General features: G+C 35.6%; 1 protein-coding gene across 19 annotated transcripts in view; it reads right to left on the bottom strand.

Moving 5' to 3' along the window:
- Dmd (dystrophin) overlaps positions 1-26,323 on the bottom strand; it is a 2,168,746-nt gene that overhangs the window by 43,211 nt on the left and 2,099,212 nt on the right. For 14 of the 19 annotated variants that reach the window (XM_074062730.1, XM_074062731.1, XM_074062734.1 and 11 more), the window contains 7 exons: positions 23,582-23,748; positions 21,265-21,376; positions 19,947-20,083; positions 19,224-19,262; positions 14,672-14,737; positions 13,504-13,569; positions 10,549-10,707 (listed from right to left, as the gene is read on the bottom strand). In XM_074062730.1, coding sequence (XP_073918831.1) covers positions 10,549-10,707; positions 13,504-13,569; positions 14,672-14,737; positions 19,224-19,262; positions 19,947-20,083; positions 21,265-21,376; positions 23,582-23,748 — 746 coding nt within the window. The remainder of the gene's footprint in view (positions 1-10,548; positions 10,708-13,503; positions 13,570-14,671; positions 14,738-19,223; positions 19,263-19,946; positions 20,084-21,264; positions 21,377-23,581; positions 23,749-26,323) is intronic. The other 5 variants (XM_074062732.1, XM_074062748.1, XM_074062746.1 and 2 more) reach the window with 2 other exon arrangements.

Genomic DNA, 26,323 nt, shown 5'->3' with positions numbered 1-26,323 from the left:
CAGCCTAATGAAAAATGATACCATAATCTAAACAGGAAATTAAGGAAACTGGGGAAAGAATAATAAGTAAAACAAAGAAGACAGCTGAAAATCAACCCCCAAACCCATCAGGTAATAAGAAAATCCCAAAGGGTATTCATCCACTCATTTATACAAACATTTATGTACCCAGAACTGTGGAGATGATATACAAGACACTGTTCCTTACCCTTGAAGAGGGATATTATTTAGTTCTACCATAGTAATAAACTTTAAGTGAATGCAAAATGACTGAGAACCATGCTCACTGAAAAAGCTAAAAATAGAGGCTATCTTTGAAATAATCACATTGATTTATTATGAAATGGTAGGAAAAGGATCATATGGATTTACTTATGACCTATAGTTACGATGGTTGCACCTTAAGGTAACTCAGAATTTGGAGACACAAGAAGTCACCTTTTAATTATTAAGACAATAAAAAATAAAATATATCAGGTTAGCCATTTTATGGCAGAATTCATTCATTTATACAATACTAACTGGGCTGCTTATGGGGAAGTGGGCATACCCAATCACAATCAAGTATCTCAGGAGGTCCTTGGCACTCTTTCTATAAATACTCTCTTCCTAGGAGGACGCCATCCTCTCCCTCATCTTCTGTGACCTTCTCCCATAACTCACTGCTCCTCACTGGGGTTTGAACTCGGCTTCGTGCTTGCTAGACAGGCACTTTAGTGCTTGAGATCTTTGTGCTTTAGTTATCCTTCAGAGAGGTTGTCGCTTTTTGACTGCTGGCCTAGACCACAATCCTTCTATTTTATGCTTCCTGCCCTAGCTTGTATAAAAGGCGAAAGCCATCAAGCTTGGCTTTTTAAATTATTATTATTATTATTCAGTTCATATGGAGGGAGGTCTTGTGAATTTTTTTCTTTTCTTTTTTTTTTTTTGGTCTGGGCTGGCCTGGAACTGCCGTCCTCCTGATTTCAGCCTCCTGCATAGCTGGGGGTGCCACTATGTCCAGCTATTGGTTGAGATGGGGTCTTGTAGAATGTTTTGTCCAAGCTGGCCTCAAATTTTAGTTCTCTCGATCTCAGCCTCAATAGTAGCTAGGATTACAGTGGACAGCCAACAGCACCTGGGTTCAGACTTCTCTTTTAAAATTCCACACCTATCTTTCCAACACTTTCCTGGATGACTCCATTAGCCACGGGCTCTGTGAACTGGAACTTGCTAAGCACCAAACCAGGACAAGTTGACAGACTAATCATTCATCCTCTTTACAATTTCCGTACCAGGTAGGGAATCTGCTTCCTTATACTAGCTACACACCTTTTAAATTTGAGTCTTACTTTGAGGAAAGCTATACCTGCACTCCTGTTATTAGACAAAGAGGGAGAAGTATCTTCCCCTTTGTTGATTATACATTTTTAAACCAAGATCCAGGAGATACCTCAAGGAACAATGGACCTTTGTGTCTACTTTAAAGATTCATTTGTAATTCTGATAGAAATAAAAGTTGCCGTCTTTGGTAAACATCTTTGAAAGGTCAATGAGTGAACAAGTAAGAACTCCATATAGCAAGTTAATTGTGTCAAGTTATTGGTGGAAACTTTTGTTACTGGTTTAAAAAGACAGATTATTCAGAGGAATATTCCATTCAAGAAAGGTGCAAAGAATTTTCTATGATGGTGGGAGATAATCTGGATTGTACAGACTACATCATTCTAGCCTCTATGTCTATAGGGCAACTGCTTCACTACTACAGCACATCAAAAGTTAACTTTTTTGAGCAACTCCAGGCTTTACCTACAGGTAACATGGGTTAGTTATGTGCTCTATTGTCCCTAGAAAGACAATGGCTAGACTTTTTAACACCTATAGTAGAGAGCGAACTATTCTGTCTCTTTGGCTGCTTTTTAAAGCTTAGTACAGACTCTTTATCACAGTGAGTTCCACATAACAACTGGATTTAAGGTTAAGTAAGTGTGGGCGACATTGGATTAAACAAAGCTAATCAGGATTTTTTTTTTTACTTCTAAATTTTTCAATGCAAATGCTAATGTCGTTATGACTTTCCAATGCAAGTGTTTCCAAAGTTTATCTGTCCTTGGAATCATTTTTCATGAAGGTATTCTGTGGAACACATAATGGGCAACAATAACCTTTATTCTCAAGAGAACTGTCATCATTTCTTTCATCTTCAAAATTAAGCTTCCCACAATTATCAAAAGCTATGAGAAAAAAAGCCACATACATTTTCATTGTCTTTGTTTACAAAAATGTTGGTAAAGACACTCGTATTAATCACATCAAGCACAACATGGGTTAAGAATTCAGGACTGCCAAGTTTGAATCCATGTGCTAGCTGTATGGAGTGTCCTTCACACGCTGTTGCCAAGTCTTTTGGGATCAGCATCCACTTCACAGGGTTGTTGTACAGAAGAAGATTTACATGTACTCAGAAGAGTTCTTGTTCATAACAAGCACTCAAAGGACAGCCACTCATTTTTGGTGGTGGTGTTATTTTGAAGAGCCAGGAAACTTATAGTGTTTCCTTAGGATGTTGCATGTTTCCTTCATCTAACATTGAGAGACAGATAAATCTTTATATATCTTATTTCTCTGGCTACAGGGAAGCTCCAAGCAAATCTAAAGCTCAATCATGATAATCCCCACTAAGCTCATTGATCTTATTGCTAAGGCTTTTTTAAAAAGTCCTTTTTGGAAAGTGAACACAAAAAATCAACATAGGAAATTTCCATTTGAATGTTCTCGGGCAAACAGAACTTAACAGGTTCACTGACTCTTTGCATCTCAATAGCTTTTCCTGTGTGTATATGTTGTTTTCAATGACCATTTCCCAGTTCTTTCACCAAATTCCTCCCTCTGCCTCCTCTTCCTCCTCCCCTGGCCTCCTTCATTCAGTGACCTTCCAATTTCTCTATCTCTTCTTCACTTTCCTAAGACATCCTTAGTTCAAAAGTTGATCATCTTTCAATATACTGTCCACTATACATCTCCATGGCTTTATTAGCTCACTGCCTACAATTGGTTTTCTCAATCTTCCCTCCCTCAGAAAACCTTCACTGTTCGATGGCTTCTAGAATAAAATTCAAACTTCTTAGTAGAATTTCAAAGTCCTTTTTTGAAAAAATTTTTTATTGTTGTACTGGGGTACATTGTAGCATTTATAAGTTCTTACAATATATCAAGTATACCATACTTGACCAAAGTCCTTAGTCTCCACCTAGCATTCCATTGCCTTCACAGTCTCCTCTTTTCATGCTATACATTACTTACTACTCCACTGGTCTGGAAAATTCATCCTTTTCTCCTCTCTCAACCTGGGAAACTATTCAGTCTTCAACCTTAAATTAATCATTCATCTCTGTGCCCCCTAGAGCACTTGTTCCACCAGGAACAAGTAATAATTAATTATTATTGTTTTTATTTTAATATCTTTTATTAAATTTTGAGCTCCATGAAGGTTAAGAACCAAGGTTTACTCCTGTTTGTAGTCTCCACAGTTTTAAAAGCCTTGTATGCACATATGAATAATAAAAGAAAAAAAAATTAATCTCCCGAAACAAAAAACAACAAAAAAAAATTAAAAAAGAAAACCCATAAGATTTCTTTAAAAGTGTGGTATTTTCCTGAAAAATTAATAAAATATACAAAGCAAAAAAAATAAATTAATTAAATAAATAAATAAATAAATAAATAAAAGCACATTAAGCATTCAGTAACCATCTGTAGAAGTGAATGGAATTATATCTTCAGGCCTGGAAAGTAACTAAAGAAGTCATGACTATAATTGATTCTACTGTAGCAGGATGGTCAGGTAGTGAAGGCCACAAGAAGGATTCTACTGTAGCAGGATGGTCAGGTAGTGAAGGCCACAAGAAGGATCTGGGCCTTCATAGGAAATCCAAAACGGGAAACTGGATTGTATGAATTTATCTAGTCTGTCCTGTGGAGATGGTAGCTATACCTGTAAGGTGTGAATTCTAATCACCAGTGGGTTACGTCAGTTTTCTGTATTATGAAAGCAGTCTTCATGACCATTGCTATGCCATGATTCTAAGTTCACCAGAGGACAATAGGACTTTTTATTCTTATTTCTATGATGTCACATTCTAAGATCCAGCACCCTAGAAATTAGTGACAACTCCAATCTCTAAAGAATGTACACGCCCCATTTTAATAGGTCTAGTATTTGCATTTAAACTCTACACCGTGGCACACAAAAAAAGAAACCTCGATACACTTACTACAATAAAGCATTTAAAAAGAGAGATAATTAGGAGAAAGGGAGAAATAAATTGTCATTCTGAGTTATTCATTCACTTCCATGAACTGGATGCCACAAAACAGCCCCCTCAGACCTTGATTAACTCATGATAAACTAAAAAAGATATAGTTATATTGGATCCGCGAGTTAGAATCTGAGCTTCTGAGTCATGAGGATTCCATCTCCCTCACGTGTAGCTGCCCTTCCTGCCTGAGTAGAGCTGCGATGACTGACCCAATTCTTACATAGCTTTTTAAATGCAGCATGTTTGCCCTTTAGCTCTTCTTCATTCTTGCCATAAATGGTCTTGGCTGTGTGATTTATGTGATCAAACGAGCTCCCTTTATCTAAAAAAGGCTCTGTAGCCCTTTGTTTTGGGGCCCATGCTGCCAAGTGACATGAATGGCTAGTTTCATTAACTTTACTAAAACTTAAGCAAATGTAGGAAATCGGTCCCTACTAATTTCCAGTGTTGTTTACTGGACATTTTAACATTCACTCTATTATCCCCCTTTCTTCCTCTTTCCTTACCCTAAATTCCTCAGCTACTACATTACCTTCGGAGGTGGTCCTTCTCCTATTCAAGGTCAGGCCTCCTCTTATATCCTTGGGCCCTTAACCCTTCTCCCCACTGCCTCTTTTGGGAAAATGCTCCCATCATGCTCAAGCTCGCTTCCTCTCTTCTGGCACATTCCTTCACTATATGGAAAGTAATCATGGATTTTTAAGTAAAAAGAGAAGACCAGAGTGAAAACTGTACAACAGTGTGTGAAATAATCTCAACAACCACAAATATATTTGCAAATATTTGTATATGTGGAAACTATCTTTAGAAAGACACATAAAAAAACAATAAAGGTGGCAACCTCCAGAACTGGGAAGCCCACAAGGGCTTATGATTCTCCCTCTCCTCTATGTCTTTTTGAACCCTGTGGATTTGTATAAATGAATATATTCTCTGTTAAAAGAATAAAAGTTATTAAATGAACATCTTAATGTTCCTATCTTCCAGAGCTCTACCAAACCCAGTGTTCTCCTTCTGCTAAACATCCTTTTGGCAGGTAAATTCATTCTCAGTTTCAACTACCGCCTATAAACTGGTGACTCACAGACCTCTCCTGCAAACTTCCAAGTTCTTTTTCTCACAGACTGCCAGACACTCACATATGAGAATGTCACCAGGACCTCAATCCAAACTCTCTCCCATACCCCATTCATCATCTTCTAGCTACTCAGCCTTTGAGGAAGAACTTACATAAATACTGCTGAATAAAAGGGCAGACCTGCTACTACTTTCCCTGGATTGTCAGTCCCAGACATAAATAACTTACTGTGTACCCACCAGACCAGGGAATCATTTCTGCCCTCCCCAGACCTACTAAACCACATCAAACACTTTTCTCCATCCCCTGAAATATCAGTCAGCTTTAATATGTCCTCCCTAATTCAACAACCTTACTCAAGGCTCTTGTCATCTCTTTTCTGGGCTTCCATGTGACCTCCAAATTTGATTTCCTACTTCCAGATAGCTCTTTTCAAAGTCACCTTCCACACAGCTATGTGAATCTCAGTGTATGCATTTAAGCTATATGAGGTAACTATCCTAGATAAGGAGGATAAACTCATCAGTGTGTTACCATACCCTTTCCCAGGTAGGGTTTCCCCACCTGGCTAGCCTCATCACTTCCTTTGCCTGTTACCCAAATACACTCTGCTATTCCTCTTGACATCTAGGTTTATATTCATCCCTGGCTGGGGATGCCCATTCCTGACCCCCTTCAGCTCTTTTAGTGTGGCCATCTTCTCACCATCATTTCAGACCTATACAAAGACCAAAGGAAAGGACATGGAATAAAGATGCCTGTGCATCAGAAGACTGATAACTACTGGACCAGGGCCCAAAGTCATAAGAGCATTTACAAGGTAAAGGGACATTCCATAATTTTTAGCTACTTCGATTCAGTGATATAAATAACCAAACTAAAATTTCTTTGAATATAATGTAAATAATCTTGTGCAAACATTGCAAGAAAGAAAAGGAGCAAGAGAAAACTAAAATTTAGGTTACATAAGGTTCAGTCACCCAACAAGGCATATGAAAGGTACTGAGTAGGTACTAAGAATCCAGAGTTCCCTATTGTCATATGACATTCACTAACAACTTCAATTAACTTGTGGCTTCATGGTAAATTAGGTTAGTATCTATCTACTTTTGAGACTTAAGAGCAATCTAATCAATTTGCTATGCAGGTAGAACAATAATGAATCTTTGTCTCTTATAAAGGCTACCTTTTCATTGCTAGAATCATACCTTGGATTTCAGAGCAAGCCTTGGTTCACTTAAACTTTACAGAAAAAAATGTTAGAATTTTAACACTATAGATTTAAGTTAGAAGACTGAATGCTTTAATGTACACAGAAAAAAAGTAAACCTTGAGCTTACAACATTATGGGCACAGAATGAATCAAATTTCCACTATGTATCTGTCTTCTACCAAATAAAGATGAACCTGAATTATCTGTGGTTATGAAGGAGAGAGATTATGCAGAAATGAAACATTAAAGATTTGGTATCTTGGTAATGTCACTAGTTGCTCAAACTTATGAGACACTATCAGAAAAATTCAAAGTCAGATTTATCTTTGTGGCATAGACAAACAATCAGAGAATGCCAATAGGAAAAACATTTAGCACCTGGGATTTGGAAAATGGATTTTTAATATTTTAAGTTTATTACAAAGCAATGCTTAGTGCTAATCAAGGCAGTTGTAAAAAGGAAATATTTTGAAAAGTGAACAGGAAAAAAAAGTCTATGAAAGGCTTTCTCTATATAATTTAGTTTTCATCAGAAGTACATGCATGTATGTTACAACCAAAATGGATTCAGCTTCATTTCAGTTAATTTATTCAACAAATATTTATTGAATACTGTGTACAACAGTCAGGAGAAAAAGAATTCTGGTGACAGAGATAAGACACCCCTGAGACACTTCTAAAATAGCCATTTTCTTCCTTAGAAGATTGTGGGAAGGTATTATAAATACATATAATTAACAGAATTCAATAACATGAATGTCAGGAGTGGGGGTCTCCAAGCTTATCTCTTTTGTTTTTATTTAGATAAGTCATAACTACAGAATAAAGGAACACAAAACACACATAAATAGGCTAAATTCACATCCAAAACACTTGGGAAAATCTCAGTTTTAAACACGCTTTCTCTAAAAAACAGGATAATATTTGTCAATTATATAGCCTCATTCTGACTTGGGAAATAGCCAGCTTGCCAGGCACAGAGAACGGGCATGTATTGACTTCCTGGGTTTTCTTAGGGAAGAACAGGAAATGGCAAATTAAAGGCTTCTTAACTAACATTGAATTCAAAGGTCATGAAGGCAAAGGAGCTCCTTGAACAGAACTGCAAGAAGACAGGAGAAAACAAAACAATGAAAACCAGACAGATCGTTTTCCAGGAGGGGTGCTCTGAAGAGAAATTTCTTTGGGATTTGGTAGGAGATGAAAATGTGACTAAGTAGGGGGAGAAAGAAAAAGGCTCATCCTGACCTTTTCTTGAAGGTCAAGATAACTTACAGAAAGAACTGAATCAACACCAGATTCCTCATTTCAGAGCTCTAAGTAGCCCAGTATAATGCTGTTCTTTTTTTCAGAGAACAAACCATCCCTTTCTTGGAGAATGATCTTGGCTATCTTTCAGGGTAAAGTGGCTGTCACTGTACCACAAGTAGACAAACTGGTTCATTCGAGGACATATGTTCCTTACAGATATTCCTTCAAGTTAAGGTACATTCTAGGGAATAAGCCAGAATTCTATGTAAATAATAGATAGAATGATTGTTGACTATTTTGAGAGAGCAAAATGAATTTGAATTTTGTTGCACCACTGGCTAACAGAAATCTGGAGCATGCTATTTGAACCTCTTACATTTTGTCACCTCCAGAAAGGAGAACAAGCTCTTCTTTTTTAGAGCTTTTAGGAAGATTAAATTATCTAAAATATATTAAAGTCCTCTGACAGTGACCGGCTGGAGTGTAGCTCAGTGGTAGAGTGTGTGCTTAACTCGCGTGAGGCATCATGCACTAAAAAAAAGTGCTCTGAAAATGATAAAGTGATATACAAATGATAGTTACCAGTATTCTTTAGTAACACTCTCTGACCTGGTTGCCATGGTATGGCAGGTGAGTATACTAACTACAAACAAGACAGAACTCAACCAATGAGCTAAAACATTGTATCACACAATGGCAAAAATCATATACTACAGAATATATTTACTACTCAATAACATCAAATTCTTTTGTTTTTTCTTGCGGTACTGAGGTTTAAAAACTCAAGATCTATTGCTTGCTAGGCAGGTACTCTACCACTTGAGCCACTCTGCCAGCCCAGTAACATCAAATTCTATTTACAATTCCACTTACAACTTTTTCTTCCTATTTAATTTGTTAAAGATTTAACATGAATGGGTACTAATGATCACTTATTATTAATTACTAATTATTAATCATAACTAATGATTGTTCCCAATAAAGTAGAGGAAAATGTTTTATCAACCATGGCCTCATTTATAAACAATCTTACCAATAAAGCTAAAAATAAAGTTATCCTTCAGCACGTCCCCAATGTATAATATGACCTCTTGGATGGTATTCATGTGATATCCTTGCTGTATTCTCAGGTCTTCAGCAAGTATTTCCTGAGTAGCCATTAAAAATTCTTATCTTTCTAGGTACGATAGGGGACATGAAAATGAGTAAGGCACAGTCCTTGTCCCAAAGGTGCCCAGCTATTTCATTAGCGGGAGGTGTTAATAGCAAGTGATAAAAAGGCAAACTGTCAAGGAGTTCTCAGAAAAAGTCCAAGGTGTTCTGGTAATATAAGCAAAAGACAGATTATATCCAACTGCAGGGCTTTAGGTGGGTTCTGTGGAGAAAGATATTTTCAGGGAGAACGGGTAGGATCCCTTTGCCAGATAAAGCAGTGGAAGGTTGGAGGTTATTGAGAAACAAGCTTTAACTTGACCCGGAAAGTGGATGAGAGCAGAATGTATTAAAAAAATACTAGCTACAACAGCATAGCCAGAACTCAGGGAGTATAAAAGAAGGCGAAATTGAAAAAACAGGTCAAGAGAAAATTGTGGAAGGTTTGAATGCCCAGCTGAGAAGCTAGATTATTTTTTGTAAGATGTAGAAATCCAATAAAGGAAGAATGTCATCATGGGTCTTAGTACTGGAAAGATGTACAACTAGAGTCAGTATGGAGGATTTATTAGAGGGGTAGGAAAGAAACTGAAGGGAAGCCAACCAGATAAGGAGCTATCGCCAGAGGTCAGAGGTCTTAAGAGCTAGAAGGAAGGTAGTGGCAGCAGAAGGGACTGGATAAATGGCAGTTTGTTTTTTCATCTTCAGGTGACATTCTCCCTGAGGGCACTGGTTCTCAGACACAGAATTGCCTTAAGAAGTCTTGGTGCCTTGGGCTAAACCAAAGAGATGAAAGTACCTTAAGTACAACAAATTTGAGCAATTTCTCCTTTAAAGACTTGTCTTGTGGCATTTATTTGAAGACGGCACACTATGAAAAGTGAATATGCGCAAAAGCTTTCTTAACCAAGGGACCTGTGATATAATGAATGTAATACAAAAGTAAAAGTCCAATGATCTGCATTGTCCTGACACCACACAATACTCCAGATTTTTACAACTTGGTCCTCTCTGTGGTCACTGTGAATTCTTTTTAGCCTTTTTCCTCTTCTACAATTTCTGTGAACATCTTTTACAGGTGATGGCTAACAATTGAAATTGTCTTCCTAATCCTCTATGATTGTGATCATTTGACAAGATGAAATAATTTGTTCCAAAATATGAACAAGCCAATGAACCTACCTCCTTAACTATTTGAGATACTATGGCCAAATACATATAAAAATTATATAATCATAAAAATAAATGACCTGGTTTTTTCTTAAGTTCTAGTCTCAAATATAAAATCAGAGCCTCCAAAAACACATGCAACAAATCAAATACCCCAGTCAGCATTAATCCCTTCATGCTTAAAATAGGAGTTCTTAATCATACTATTGCATTCATTTTCTTCTTTCAGATAACAACAAAAAAAGAGAATCTGCAAAAGCAGCTAAACAGATTATTTTAGCAAGCAATTAGACACAGAATGACTAAGTGAAGAGTCCTGGCACTTTTCTGTGTGTGCAAGTGTATGTGTTCTGCTTACCAATGACAAAGCTAGAAAGAAAACTCACCTGTTTTCTTCCTCAAGATCTGCTAGGATTCTCTCTAGCTCCCCTCTTTCCTCACTCTCTAAGGAAATCAAGATCTGGGCAGGACTACGAGGCTGGCTCAGGGGGGAGTCCTGGTTCAAACTTTGGCAGTAATGCTGGATTAACAAATGTTCATCATCTCTGGAAAATAAAATCAAAGGTTTTGGTTTTTGCCCCCCCCCCCTTATTTGGCTTTGGGGGTCAGGGACTTGGGTGTCTATTTGAAAATAGAAACATTTATTTGCTTTTAACAGTTAATTAGACCTTTTTTTTTTTTTTATTGCTTCTAAAGACATTTAGATACTGCTGCTGAGATTGTTCTCTACCACTCTATTGATGACAATTCAAAGTGTTTCTTGCTCAAATTTTCAGATGAAATTGATTGGCCTATTTACATGGATCAATGAAAAGTAGAATTGCAGAAATACTGGGACTCTATGTTGACAGGTTAACCAATAGTCACTAAATATTAAGACATGATAATCCATGCTATTGTTGATAATGATTAGGAAAAACACTTAAAATACTAAGAGTAAATATTTTCTCAAGTTGAAGGCAATGTAGCCAAAAAGTGTAGCTTCCTCAACAAATTTTTACTTATAAAAGACATGAAGGGAGGATGGTAACAATAATTAAACTGTAGATAAGTGATTATTTCATTCAATTACTGTTTAGATATGAACAAAAATTGAGGGAAAAAAGTAATTATGGTGACTGATTAAAAGACAGAATAACCCGTTCCTCAGAGCAGTTCATAAATACCAATCTTGAGGAAAAAGGAAGCAAAATAGCATATTTTGGGAGGCAGCTGCAATCTTTCCTGGAGACTAGGAACTTTTTTCACCCAGGAGAAACTATTTTCAGAATGCACTGCCTTAAGCTCCTGAAAAGTCTGTTTACTTCCAAGTTATAAGAACTTCATTCTGTTCTTAATGAGAGGTGACTCTGGTTAGATATCAGACAATACTTTCATATTCCTTTCTCCATACTCACTTAATTTTTTTGAGACGTGGGGTCATTGTATAGTCCATGATGCCCTCAAACTTGTGGTTCACTGACCCAGCCTTCCAAATGCTGGGATTATAGATGTGCATCACCATGTCTGACACTCCATACCCACTTACTTTCAAGTTGAAAAAAATCAGGTATTTAGAGAAATGTCCTCCTGGTCTAAATTATTTTAGTCCATTAAGCCAGATACTGGTGGAAATGTGAAAAGTCAACTAAAAATAGTTATTGGGAGAATGGAGGTGTAGGCTAGTGGTACCATACTTCCCTAATATATGTGAGGCCCTTGGTTTAATACCCAGTACCACAAAAAAAAAATATTATTATTATTGGGTCTTAGAAAGAATCATTTAAGTGAAGTAAATCAATCCATCAAACCACTTCCCCGAACCTGCCCCTTAATACCATGAATTTTTAATGTACAACACTGAGTGAAAATGAATTGTTTGTCCTCATGCAATTTTGTCTTCAAGAGCTAAATTTTGTTTAAAAATACAGCAAAAGTGGTTTTACTACCTATCTAATTTATTATTCTTCACAAACTCTGAAATTTTACTCCTAGGATTTCTAATTTTTGTTGGAAACATATAGTTGTAAGTAAGCTTTTTTTTTTACTATTCTCTTAGGCGGTTCATGAATGGTAGCCACTGTCACAGGGATACAATTTGAATTAATTTGACTGTGTTAGAGACTCTAGTATCAAAATCAATGAGCCAAAGAAGGAAATCATTCAAGCCACTTACATTTGGCTGATTCTTTGACCATACACTGTACTGTGAGAGAATTTTATAATTATAAATATCAGTACTTTTTCCCATAGTTAACAAAGAGAATGTATGAGTGTTATGATTGGGGAAAATGTTGTTTGTTTGTTTGATATAACTAAGTCATATATAAATGACTGAGTGTTGATTTGATTATTATTACCTAGTTATACATAAATCCCACTTTGACACAATTTCCTTATGCTTAATCCTTATGAAGGCCCTTCTCTCATCTGAGCAAGACTGTGGGTTACCACACCAACTGCACAGGATAAATTTACCATTCCTCCCATTGCCTATATCCTCATGACAAGATGGTAAAACATTCATATCTTATCAAACTAAAAGTATCATTGTACTTTGACTAGATTTCTCCTCTCAGCATATTTGCTCAGTTGGTAGATCCTTATTTTTCTTCATATTTGCTTCATAACCTATTCTCTCTACCTCAAACACTCTTACTTGGTTCATGGCAATGTTCTTCTGGGCTCCATTCTGTGAATGATGAAGCCTCTGTTTTCCTGTCACACCTGTGTTCTCGGCCACTTTTGGCACCACTCTGTCCTTAAAGTTTAATAGGGCTGGCTTAACTTCCCACAGACAAACTATGACCTGCATTTGTACTCTCTCATCTGGAAACCTTTCACAAGACTACCTCACTTCAGTTACCTCATGAAGATGCTAAATCACAAAAATCTATTACTTTGGAGTTTAGAAGGAAAATGCCCAACTAACTTAGCAGAGGGGAATAGGAATTCTGTACCAAGATTGAATTTCCATTCTCCATGTGTAGAGAAAATACTACTTAGCCATTATTTTAAAATAATATCCTATGCCTTTAAATATGTGGCAGGTATTGTCAAAGATGAAGTGCTTAATACAAGTGTTTAGGACTATGAATTTGTAATGATATGGCATTAAATAAATTTAAATGAGAATAAGGTAAACTTCTTTGTTATTTTGGCAAACCAATAATGCCTGAGTTGGATGAGCTCATTCCGTGCCAGACTGTTAAAAAGTTAAAGAAAAAAAGTAAGTGAATGGTGGCTCTGAAAGATCAAATGAATGTGATGCTAATTCCTATATTCTGTGCTATCCTACCTCTAAATCCCTCAAAGCAATTTCATTGTCAGGAACATTTTGTAAAAAGAGATGGGATACTTACATGCTCTCATTAGGAGAGATGCTATCATTTAGATAAGATCCATTGCTGTTTTCCATTTCTGCTAGCCTGATAAAAAACGTAAAAGCTCATTAAAACTTATGTGATTTCTTAGAATCTATTCAAGACCTAAGTGAACATTCCTGAAAACTAAAAGATAAATCATGGCAAGAGGAGAAAGGAGTCCTTCAAATTAAAAGATGTGTGTGATGGCTTAACCATTTGAAGCAAGCAGGGTGTGGTAGACCACAGCTAGTCAGCAGCTTTACATTTCTGCTATAAATTCTAAGGGAAGTTGTATTTTGTTGCTCATTTGTTTTGTTCCATAGATCAATCTTCCTTTCACTAAGATTTTTGTTTTCAGAAGAAAAGCTTCCCTAACAAATGTACAAAATACCTTACACTACACCTTTTCTTTTTAAGACAATTAATGCCTTCCACTGATGACAGATGTATATAACTACTTAACTTTCCACAGTTGATAACCATGTCTAACAGTTAGAGTACTGGTAATGGATGGATTCACAGTAAACTTTCTATGTTCTGCCACCAATTTTTACCTTTAAAAATCTCTTCCACCTCAGAAAATAATCGTCTTCTGACAACTAAAAAAAAGTTAATCAAATTCTTATAGATTTATTTAATAAGCACAAGATATTTTATAATTACTAATTCAGTTTTTAGATATAAAATTATCTCAAACACAAAGAAAGTAGGATAGAAAAAGGTTCAAGGATTAGGAAAATTAATTATTCTCTTCTTTACAGAATAGCACATAAAATAAATCCACAAATGGAAAGCCAAGGCTTTCATATTCTCCATGTAATACAGTATCATTTCGTCACAGATTAATATCTAGTCTAGTAGTTTTCTAAGGAAGCCAGATGACTTGTAAGCCAATTTAGTAAAATGCTTGGTATACAAAACATAACAAGACTACCAGAAATATTTAAAGGCCAGGGTTAAATAAGATTGTTCTGGACCCATGCTCTTGTTGGTGTCCAAAAACAACATGCAGTGGAATGGCATGCACATTAGAGGGCAGGTTGATTAGTAGAAATCAGACAAGATTGAGGAAGAAAGAAAAGAGTTGTTTAAAATTACTATAGGTTAGCTTTCCTTGGTTAGTTATTTTAATCAATATTTGCCTGGCATTCAACTAGTCTCATACCTGCTAGCATAATGTTCAATACGTGAATGAGTATCATCGTGTGAAAGCTGAGGGGACGAGGCAGGCCTATAAGGCAGAAAATGTGATTAGTCACAGACACCATCCATTATTGGAGAAAAAAACCCCATCACACAGTTAAGTTATATACATGGCCTAGAATACTTTTATTCTAATTCTATGGATAATGTACACTTAGCTGTTCCTGTATCTTAGAAAGCATCAAGTATTTTAAATCCAGATTTGAGAGATGATTTCTCACACTTCTGCTTTTTTCAAAAGCCATAAAGAGATCAAAAACTTCTCTGGAAAGTGTCAATTATAGAAAAAGTTGGGGAAGAAAAGTTCTATGTAGCATTTTGTGCTCCTGGCTTATAATTCCTCATATCTTATAGTTCTGAAATTGTGTTAGAATTGTGTGAATTAAAGTTTTAAACAATTTACACCTATGCCATTTATTAGCCACCTTTTTATTGAATGGAAAGTATTCATTTGCTTAGTACATTTACTGTCAGTAATTTTCGTTCAAAGAGGCTACTCCAGACCAAGACTTCTTCAGATTCCATGTATCAAAATGTCTTGGCCTGTACAATTTTCTGCAGAAGGAATGTATCTACCAATTTAACAACAGGACTACACTAGTGCTTTATAGAAAAAAATAGAATGACCTAAGATTATATTATGATGTCACAAAATGGCTAAATTCAATAGACTGTCACAATATCAGAAATATTTCTTATTGGGAATACTGAAATCTCAAACACAGATGTGAAAACAAGAGGAAAGAATTAGCATGAGTAGTCTATTTCCTTTTTATAAGTAAAAACCTACCTTATCTTAGCTACTAGAGTTTTTTCATACTTTCTTATCTGATCTATTACCTTCGGGAGAAAAAGCATCTGTTCTGAAAACCAGTTTGGACTTGTGCTTTTTGTTTTATTTGGAATAGGACAAAAGATCTCTTCCATTTCTCTCCTGACCCAGAAAGCCCTTAGGTCAAAGTATGAACCCAAAAGTCAACAGTGATATACTCAGTGAGGATTCTGGTTTAGCCTAACATCCAAGTAGCATTCAAAGACTTGGTCTGAACAGTAAGAGGAATATGTTTCTTTTAATTTACATTAAAAAACAGAAAAAGAAAAAAATGTACATAGGAACAATAGCAGAAATTCCTATTTCTTAATGAAGATACATTATCATAAAATAATTATAACATACTACAGCAAATAACTAGGGTACCAAAAATCTTCCCTGAGAGAGAAAGTTCTTATTTATGAAACCAATACTGTCTCGGTCAATTGTAAAAGATGTGTAAATTTCATGAGGAAATAAAAACAATGACTAGCCAATTTAATAGGCAGATCCAAAGGTTCCATGTGACTTTTCACTATAGTTTTAGAGAGTCAATCTGCTTTATTAGAAAAATGAGATAGTTTGTTTTGAAATGTTCACTGCAGACAAAAATAACTTAATACGTGGATTGTTTGGCTTATCAGCATTATCATTTGGAACAGATCAGTCTTTCAATTACATATTTTTATGAAGTAAAAGCCCACCGTCATGGAAAATACATTAGTAGTGTTTTCCATGATAATAGATGTTACTGTGGTAGTATAATAGAAGAAGAAAGAAAACCCAAGACCTTAGAGCAAAACTCCACCAAGAAAAGTAGACATATAAATCCCGAGCACATTAATACAATCTTATACAGAAAAATCTTATACAGAGCTAATTCTTAACCTCAAGGGTCATTTCACGTTATTTTTCTTATTAATGTAGGTAACACCTATTATAGCATGCATAAGCACAAGAACTCATAATAACCAGAAATCTTGAGTTAGTAAATATAAAAAAAATACTACTTAGCCCAGAAATAAAACTAAGTGCAAAGACTTCAAAAACACTTCTGAAGGAAGATGGTAATACTGTTTCCACTTCCTAAATACAAAATCATATACGAAGAAGGATTATTTCCTATTACCACTAATAATTCATTCCGCCAATGCCATCTTACCCACCACCACTTTCACTTTTATGAAAACTCCATTAATGTTTTCATTCACGTAGGTTTCAAAACATAGTAGCTCAAAGAACACTGCTGGACTGTTTCAGTCATGGAAAACAATATAAAAAGCCTATGCTAGATTTACTTTAAAACAATTTGGCAAACACTAGTAAACAGGGGTTTTGTCTAATGAAGAACAAAAGATCTGTATCACAGAAAACTTTCCCATTCTGTGATCCATATTAAATGGATAAAATACCATTATTATCATAGGATTTGTTAACATCAAATAGAACTTTTTTGTGGTGGGTTTTTTGAGATAGGGTCTTGCAAACTATTTGCCAGGACTGGCTTTGAACCACAATCCTCCTGATCTCTGCCTCCTGAGTAGCTAGGATTACAGGCATGAACTACCGGCACCCAGCTTCAAATACAATTTTTACAAAATAAAACAAGTTAGGATTCTTCTGTCTGAGCAGGATAGCTTTACAGTACATTTTATATTTTATTTACAATTCTGAGTAAAGACTTTAATAAAATTATGGTATTAAAGAAGACACAAACTATAGCCTGCGAGGTTTGTTTTCTTCCTTAAAATTAGAACTTCCCACACTTTCTGAATAATCTAACCAACTTTTTATAAAAAAGGAAACTGGGAATATATTTTAATTGCTAGAAAGATACTTTAATAAAGGATGTTATTAATTTTTAAGTGCTTCAAAGTTTAAGAAAGACAAATATTCTTGACTTGAATTACTTTAAGCTGATTGTCATGACATTTCCTTCCTTAGCTTATGTGTAGCCTCTTCTTTCCTTTCAAGAAACAGTTAGTTACTTTTCACTTATTATTTTTATGCTACTATTAGCCATGCATTAAAAAAACTGTTCTTCAGCATACTTGGTTTTTTGCATACTTGTTTTTGCATAATTGTTTTTCAGCATACTTGGTTAAACTTACTCCAACAGAGGGTAAACTAAACCCATTCACTCAGGATCCAACCAAGCTCAGGACTTCAGTATATCAAATTTTAAAGTTTCGTATTTATGAAATATTTTGACTTCTATAAACAGACTATCTGGGTTAGGGAAAACAATCATCAACAGGCTGGGAACACAACTGAATCTAAATAACTTCCCAAGTTGGCTAAACATGAGGATTACAGAAATCATACAATTTACTACTTATTGCTACTACATCTCAAAATTAAAGGAGTACAACAATGCTATTTTTAAAAAGGGAAAGCTTGTACTTCCTTTAGGGTAATAAAGACTCAAAATAAACCTCAATTATAGTTTGCATTTACCACAATAGGGTTTGTTTTTTTTAAGAATCTAATTTAAATTAAACTACATAATGGAAAAACAAAAAACAGCAAAAATAAATTGAATTCTTACACTAGTCCCTCTTCCAATTTAGTCATTTCTCCCATATATGTATATGCACATATATATACACATATGTATATGTACATATATATACCTGTATTGATATACATACATACACATATATAGTAGAGCTATCTGACTTAAATAAAAAGCTTCATAAAGCAAAATATAAAATACCACAATTTTGTTTAAAAACCCCCATATAACATAATTCTAAAACAGGCATACTTTGTTTGCTGATATATAAATCACAGGCCCCCCCCACCAAAGAAGTTTTCCATAACTTTTTTGTGTGAAATGGGAGTCTCAGAATGTTGTCCAGGCAGCCTTCGAACTCCTGGGCTCAAGTCATCCTACCACGTCAGACTCCCATTTAGCTGAGACTACAGGTGTGTACTATCACACCTAGCCCCAAAGAGTTTTCTAACATCATGAACTCTGGGATAAATCAATCATCCATTGGTATTCATTATTAATACACAGCAGTAGTAATAACAAACTACAGTCCCCTTTTTACCCAGTGTAAACATATAAATGTTTATGAGCTTCATATTTAGTTTGTAGAGGAGAGTAAAACTGGTTTAGACCAAAATTTAAAAACCATATATATCAAAATTAGTCAAATAGCATGGTATAACCTCCTAAAGAGTCCATACACTTCACTGAAAGTATTCAGCTAAACTCAGCACCATATTCTAAAATACATCCTGATTTTTAATAGTCCACTTATAACAGGCCCTAAAGAAAAAAATCTTTACCCTTTTGAAGGTCCAAAGGCAATGAACCTGAATAAATATGACTAAAGAATGCTATTATATAATTGGGAGGCTCTTCATTGCTTATATTTGAAGAAATATATAAACACATCTCCCAGGAAGACAATTAAAACCTCCATAATTCCTTTGATTCTAATTTGAACTCAGGCCAGGATTTCTAATCAAATTTCACCAGGTAAGACAGCCTACAAACCCTACTGTGATTCTCCTGATCTGTGCTAGATGAGAATTCTCTCAAAGACTTATCAAGAGAAGGAAAACAAAACTGAAATGAAAGAGAGAAAATTAATGTCTCTAAACAAAACAGAACAAAACAAACAGAAAAAAATTTAAAAATCAAGCAAGCGAATGTGTTGGTGGTAGCAGCGCCCTTCAGCAAAGTACTCACGCAGAATCTACTGGCCAGAAGTTGATCAGAGTAACGGGACTGCAAAACAAAAAATGAAGTGGTGAAGAAAGACACAGGCAAATTCAGCCACAACAAAAATTACTGAAAGGTCAAAATAAATAAAATCCAACCAATTAAGTATGAACCATGGAAAGCAGCAGCCAAATAAAGATAGAAAGTGAATTAAAAGAAAAACAAATAGTTGTGTGATTGCCATCAGAGTTGCAGGAAAATACAGGGAGAAGGCATAAAGGTGAAGACGACATCTGTTGGATCATGAAAATCGTTGCTACTTACTGTGAAGGAATTTTCCTGTGACCATATTTTCTCTCAAGTGGGACAAAAAGTGACTACATAGGACCACACCATAAAATGCAATAGACACACATCTGATTCATGAGGAAGGAAAATCAAAATGAAATACTGGTATCACTCATTTGTAAACAGTCCCATATTTCTTTAAAGCCTTGTAAGGCAATCAGTAACTACGCTGTATTTTTTTTTCCTATGAGATCGAGTTCAACTTTTGGGAAAGGTAATTGTCAAGAGACCATGTGAAAATGATAACTGAACATCAGTTTCTTTTTCTCTTTTCAGCTAAAGTAAACCCAAAGAGAGAAATAGAAGAGACTGTTTGCACTTGGAAGTGAAAGAGGGTATTCAGCTGGGAGAAGTTCAAATACACATCAAATGAAAGTCTGTTTTGCTGCTGCCATTACTCACGTTTCCATGTTGTCCCCTTCTAAGACAGTCTGCACTGGCAGGTAGCCCATTCGGGGATGCTTCGCAAAATACCTTTTGGTTCGAAATTTATTTTTTAGTACCTTGGCAAAGTCACGGACATCTTCTCCTGATGTAGTCTGAAAGGAAAATCACGGTGAGATTGGCTTTAGGAGAGTCTAATTTGGAAACAAGTGACACTCCAGTCTTCATTCTTGTGGCACTTGGTTTGTAATTAAGGAAAATGAAGAGTAGAGCTTTGAAACTAGGCCTGACATCTACTAACTTGGGTGAGTTACTTACCTCTCTAAAGCTGTGATCATCTGTAAAATGGGGGCACTAATACCTCAATGAGTTATTCTGAGGAATAAATGATGCATACAAGCTACCAGGTAGCTTTATTATATGTGTATTATATTCATTTGTATTTCAGGTATATGAATGGTAGCTTATAGAAATCTTTTTGACGTAAGGTCAAAAAGTTGACCTTAAAATTCACCGACATTTTATGGTATGTTAAAAACTACTTAGTCTACCTAAATATTGGTCTTTGCCCACTAAATATTCACAGCATGATACATTCTCTATCACTGACTGTAAGAGGAACGATAGCAAGAAAATTAAATACCTGAGTGGATCACTCTAATCATAACAGAAGGACATACTCTAAAGGACAGCTTTTCAGACTGATATGTGAGACCCCCTCCCCACAGATTGATCACATGTTTTGATTCATAAAGTCAAGGGTTGGGGCCTGAGGGTCTAGATTTCTAATAAGCTCTCAGGTAATGCCAATGTTGGTGACAGACAGACTGTACTTTGAACAGCATGCATTAACGTTTAAAGAACATGAGATTTATACCCAGGTCTGTCTTACTACCAAACCTATGCCCTGGCCATTTCACCAAGGATTGTTCAAAGTTCTACTAGCCATTGAATGTTTTCCTAAAACAATATGCTAGAAGTCTCTACCTCTTAGTTACAGAACCTTAGGCAAATTATTTAACCTCAGCACCTCAGAGTCCTCATCTGTCCAAAGGGATAAAAATTACAGTATCTATTTCACACAAAGTAGTTTAAAAGGTAACTGTCTGGCATTTAAGTATGTTTGGTAAGTGTCAGTACATAAAACAGATTGAAAAAGTGTTTGTTGTTAGTATATCAGAGATTAAAGATAAGTAACATTGACACTTGGAGCCACTTTAGTTAGGGAACATCTGGGAAACTTAAAAACCACAGCATTAAGTATGATCTGCAGTATATGCAAAAGTGAAATTTACCTCAGGTGAACTAACTCACATCAGGGAGGCATCTGACTTACCGGAGTGCAATATTCCACCATGGGATAGTGCATTTTATGGCCTTTTGCAACTCGACCAGAAAAAAAGCAGCTTTGGCAGATGTCATAATTAAAGTGTTTTAGGCTCCTATACCTGGTAAAGAACAAAAACAAACACGCATGTCTTCTTCAAATAAAATGTCCAAAGAACACTCTTTAATAGACTTTCTACCACATTGTCTTAATTCTACAAACAGAATGCAATGTTCATTAGTCCCACAAGGTAAGTAATTAACTTCCTACCTCCAGATCTCTCTGGGGCCCCTCTCCTACAGTATCAAACCATTTTGGCCGAAAGATTATTCTATAAACATATGGAAGAAGTGAAGAAAATCCCAGCCCTTATTTAAACTCCACTGGGAGCTTTTTTTCAGATTAAATGGGAAAGTATTGGCAAACTTCCAGATTTTAAAGACCAAATAACCACTTTTGAAAAAAAACTTCCAAGTTTTTTTAAATGACCCATATCCAACTTGGGGACAAAAGTTTTTTGAAACAATTTTTTTTTAATTGTAAAGATAAACCAATCTCATGACAAAAGAAACTTAGACGAGAACTCCAATTAGTAAGTCTTGATTTAATTATATTTTCTGATTGGCTAACATGATTCATCTTGGTTACTTGGGTGATCTCTTTTATCTCTCTCTAGAAACCCCTTATCACATTACCCAGAAATGATAACTGAAGCTCCAAGAAAAGATAAAATTTGGATTAGATAAAAGAATTTCTAATCCGTAAGTACTGGCTGTTCTCAGAATACTCTGTTCTTTGTTTCACACTCCTCCTACCTTTTGCTTTCTCAGATAAGAACCTCAGCCAATTCAAATAAACATTTCTTATGTCATATATGGGAAAGTAGAAAGAAAAGCTACCTTTTTTAGACTGCAACCATTTTTCAAGAGGGGGAAAGGAAAGGAGGGAAGGAAAAAAGAAAAGTGCTAATTACTAAAATAATCTAATTTGATAAGAGCAAAAGAATGCAAAGTAAAAATGCTCCTTTAGATCCTCCAAAGCATTCTGTTTTTCTATTTTATAAAAAGTTTTCTTCTGTAGTATACAAATCCCACTAGCTCGGGAAGCTGAAAAAGAAAGATAAGAAATGTAATGCAGTCACCCGTGGCTTCCCCTCCATAGCCCCATGGCATCATTCTTACCTGCCCAAAATCAGGAAGGAAAAAAGGTGCCCTTTGGAGGCACTGCCTACTCATTAGGCTAGACAATAATCAGCCTCTAAAGGGTTTTGTAAAACCTTTTGATAACAGCATAAAGGGACAAACACCAATGGTAAAAGAGCACCGTAAACAAAAGGACAAAAATGGTACAAAGTGATTATTAGACAATAAACAAAACAAATCTACCCATAAGTAGAAAAGAATATTTACTTAGCTAAGTGGATTCTGAACAGGAAAAGACTATTTATCTAGTTTACAACTTTGTAGCTTACTCATTATTATGGAAACTTTGATGATGTTGATCCAGATGTTTAAATAAATCATTTATCCAGAATGATTAGTTTATTTTAAAATATCCTGTTTCCCCAAAAGGGCCAATAAGTCCAAAGATTTAAGAATCATTTTATGACACTTTAAAAATATCAAAATAATAACCTGCTATATTTCTCCTATCTCTTCCACCTTTAAATTTGTAGGAAATGTTTTCCTTTTTTAGCTATTTTATAAAGCTTTCATTTACTTGCATACTTTTGATTCCCCTAGAAGTTCATTAAGATACTATGCAAAGAATGTAATCAGACTCAAAAACGAAGGAGTAAATTCTAGAATGCCTGAAACAATTCTGGTTAGTGAAGGGGGAAAGAAGTGCTGCCAAGTGAGTGAGAGACTGAGCCACAATGATGGTTCCTCCCAGAACAGAATCATCTCTTGGTTTTATAACTGAGTCTTGGAGAGTTGCTATAAACAAAAAAAGGCCATGAAAAAAGAAAGAGGGTAAAAATGTTTTGGTTCCAGGAAGAAAGAGGTATAGTTAATCTGTATGCCCTTGGCAGACAAATACCTCTGTAGAGACAGGTACTCAGTTCTGTTCAACCAAAAATGTGACATGGAGTAGCTGAAGAATGAAGGTGGAAAGGGACATCTGCCTAATGAGTCAGATCCACCAAAATAACTCAGCGATCAGGGGAGTGACAGAAGTGATCGATGTTACAGTTCTATTGCCTTCTCTCTCACTTTGGAAAAGAACAAACTAACAGCAAGTGGCATAGGATATAAAAGATTGAGTCAGGAAAAGTTGAGAAATGATAAAGGGATGGGAAACATGGTTTTTTGGTTATTCCTAATACCTGAATCCAATGATTGGACATTCCTTGCAGATGTTACACTTGGCCTGATGCTTGGCAGTTTCTGCAGCAGCCACTCTGTGCAAGACAGGAAGCCACACCATGGACTGGGGTTCCAATCGCATCCAGTCTAGGAAGAGGGCCGCTTCAATCTCTGGCTTATTATTGGCCTGCAAAGACAGGAGGGAGATGGAAGGAGGGCAAAAGAATACAAGAAAATAAGTTAAGAAAGTAAAGGAGGCATATGTCAGTTCAGGTAATAAATCTGAAAGAAAAAAAGAAAGAATAGTTGCACAGTGAGTCCTCTGTTCACAGCTTATTTCTGCAAATGTCCCTTTTACATTCACAAGAGCTACCCATCCCTTGGGCTTTTGTAAACTGCTATTACTCTTTCTGGAGACTAGATGACAAGAAAACCTAACAAAATCAACAAACAGGAAAAGTAAAGCAAAATATACACCTGAGAGCAAGACTATGTTTACCTCCAATTATTGAACAGATATATAAAAAATTAGCAGAAGTAAAATGTAGGGATTTATTGATAAGATTTCAAAAGATGGGAGAAAAACATCTCAGGAACTATTGATTCCTTTTTTCTCCTTACAGTATCTACTTCTCATAGAATCATAATGAGGGGCTTTAAATTTTCATCATGTTCCAGAGCTTCAAATTTTGCAGGCAAGAAAACTGAGATGTAGTTCAGAGAAGTAGCTTTTCAAAGGCCATACAACTAACTGGTGACAAAGCTGATATTAAGATCCAAATCTGCTGGACTAGTGTTGTTTCCATGGAGCCCCTATTGCTTCTCTGTGTATTTCTCTCTCTTTCAAAGACTAAATTTAACAAATACCATTCATCCTAGACAATACAGTCATCTTAAAACACTCAAGATGTATTTGCCCATCATTTGATTTTTATGTTATTGTAGTCATGCATGTTAATTATATCTTGTTTTTAACTCTACAAGATTACTTTTTATACTGTTAGATAGACTGACTCATATATTGACTTTAAAAACTACTGCTTCTATAATCTCAAATCTTCTACCTGGGATCAGTTCTGTCTGAACTATATCTTTTAGAATTTTCTTTAGTAGATTTCTATTGTTAGAGAATTTCCCAGGTTTTGTTTGTCTGAAAATACTTCTCTTTTTATTCCATACTATTGATAGCTATATTTATTGGGTACAGAAAGGGTTTGGGAGTTTGTTTTTATGTTGTTTTAGCATAATGAATGATTCCACTTTTGTCTCACGTTCCCTACTGCTACTGTTGAGACATCAGTAGTAAAACTGACTGGTGCTCCTCTTTGTCTTGCATTGTGTTTCTACGGTTTTATTCACACTGCTTAAGACTCACTGGGCTTAAAGTCTTTAATCGGCTTGGAATCTTCTCAATTATGACCTCAACAAATACTGCCTCTTCTCTACTCCTTCTCTATTTTGCTCTGTTAGATAAATGTTAGAGTTTCACAATCTCCATTTGTCTGAACAGGCCTTCCCTAATTTGTTTTCCTTTTTGTAATCCTTCTGTATGTGCATTCATTTCTAATAATTCCTTCTGACCAATGATATCTATTTCTGTCCTCAACTTCATCCAGGCTGCTATAAACCCACAAAGCTTTAAAATTTAATTACTGTTTATTTATTTTGTGATGCTAAGGATGGAACCCAGGACCTTAAGCATACTGTGCAAGTATTCTACCACTGAGCTATATTCCTAGCACTGGTTAATGTATTTCTTAACAGCTAGATATTATAATATCTATTATAATATAGTATTTGGTCATTTTAATGTCACTTGTAGTTCCCTGCAGATATTTTTCCTATTGTCTTATTTTTCTAACAGCATAAACCTCATTTTTTAAAATAAAATCTCTTTAACAAAATATGTAATTATTATAGGTCTTCTATATTGTGCTATTTCTATTGGTTCTCACTAACCTTGATTTCTTTTGTACTTAACTATTAATTTTTTCTATGTACTATATTGACCTTAAAATTTGGGGGGAGATACCTTGAACCCTGGAATGAAAGTACTCTCTCCATGATTTTTCATTTGCCTTTGCCAAGAATCAAGGGGCATTGCTTATTCCAATTTAAACCCAGTCTATGACATGGGATTGTTAGTTTCATGTGAGTAATGAATATTTGAACTGCGAACCTTTGCCGCCTCTCATGGAATGTGGTTTTCTAATAAAGGATCTATGTGTACCTTAGGCAGCAGGGTTTGGACTGACAGGTCATTTGGCTTATAACACCTACAACTTCAGCAGTATTTCAATCGTTATCCCTCACGATAAATTTAACAACAATATAATGAACTGTTAAACCTTGCATTTCCTAGCTGCAAAATTATAGGAATTCAAACTACTGTTCAAAAGCATTTGTTGAGCACTTTGCTCTGGGTAGAGAGTCATCACAGAGGTACTTTGTGGAAATTTGTTTAAAGGAATTATAGGATGTAAAGATGAAAGGGACCATCCAAATCAATTAATCCATTCTTTTGGAATGGCACCACATGGCTGTAAGTCCTACAGCATTCACTGAGTTCAAATTCTTAACCAAGGCCTGTGTATTGCTACAACCACTATATAAATACCACCCAGGTGAGAGAGCAAACGTCCTTGAAGGGTGACCTTGGACAACTGTGTAAGGGACCACTGTCAAAAGTGCTTCATCACACCAAGCTGAAATCACCAAGCTGATAGGAGCAGAAACTCCGGAGTCAAACCACTATCATTCAA

Source organism: Castor canadensis, chromosome X (assembly GCF_047511655.1).
Source record: "Castor canadensis chromosome X, mCasCan1.hap1v2, whole genome shotgun sequence".
Classification (NCBI taxonomy): Eukaryota; Metazoa; Chordata; class Mammalia; order Rodentia; family Castoridae; genus Castor; species Castor canadensis.
Note: the sequence above shows the minus strand (reverse complement) of the source record. Positions and strands in the feature narration are given on the sequence as shown.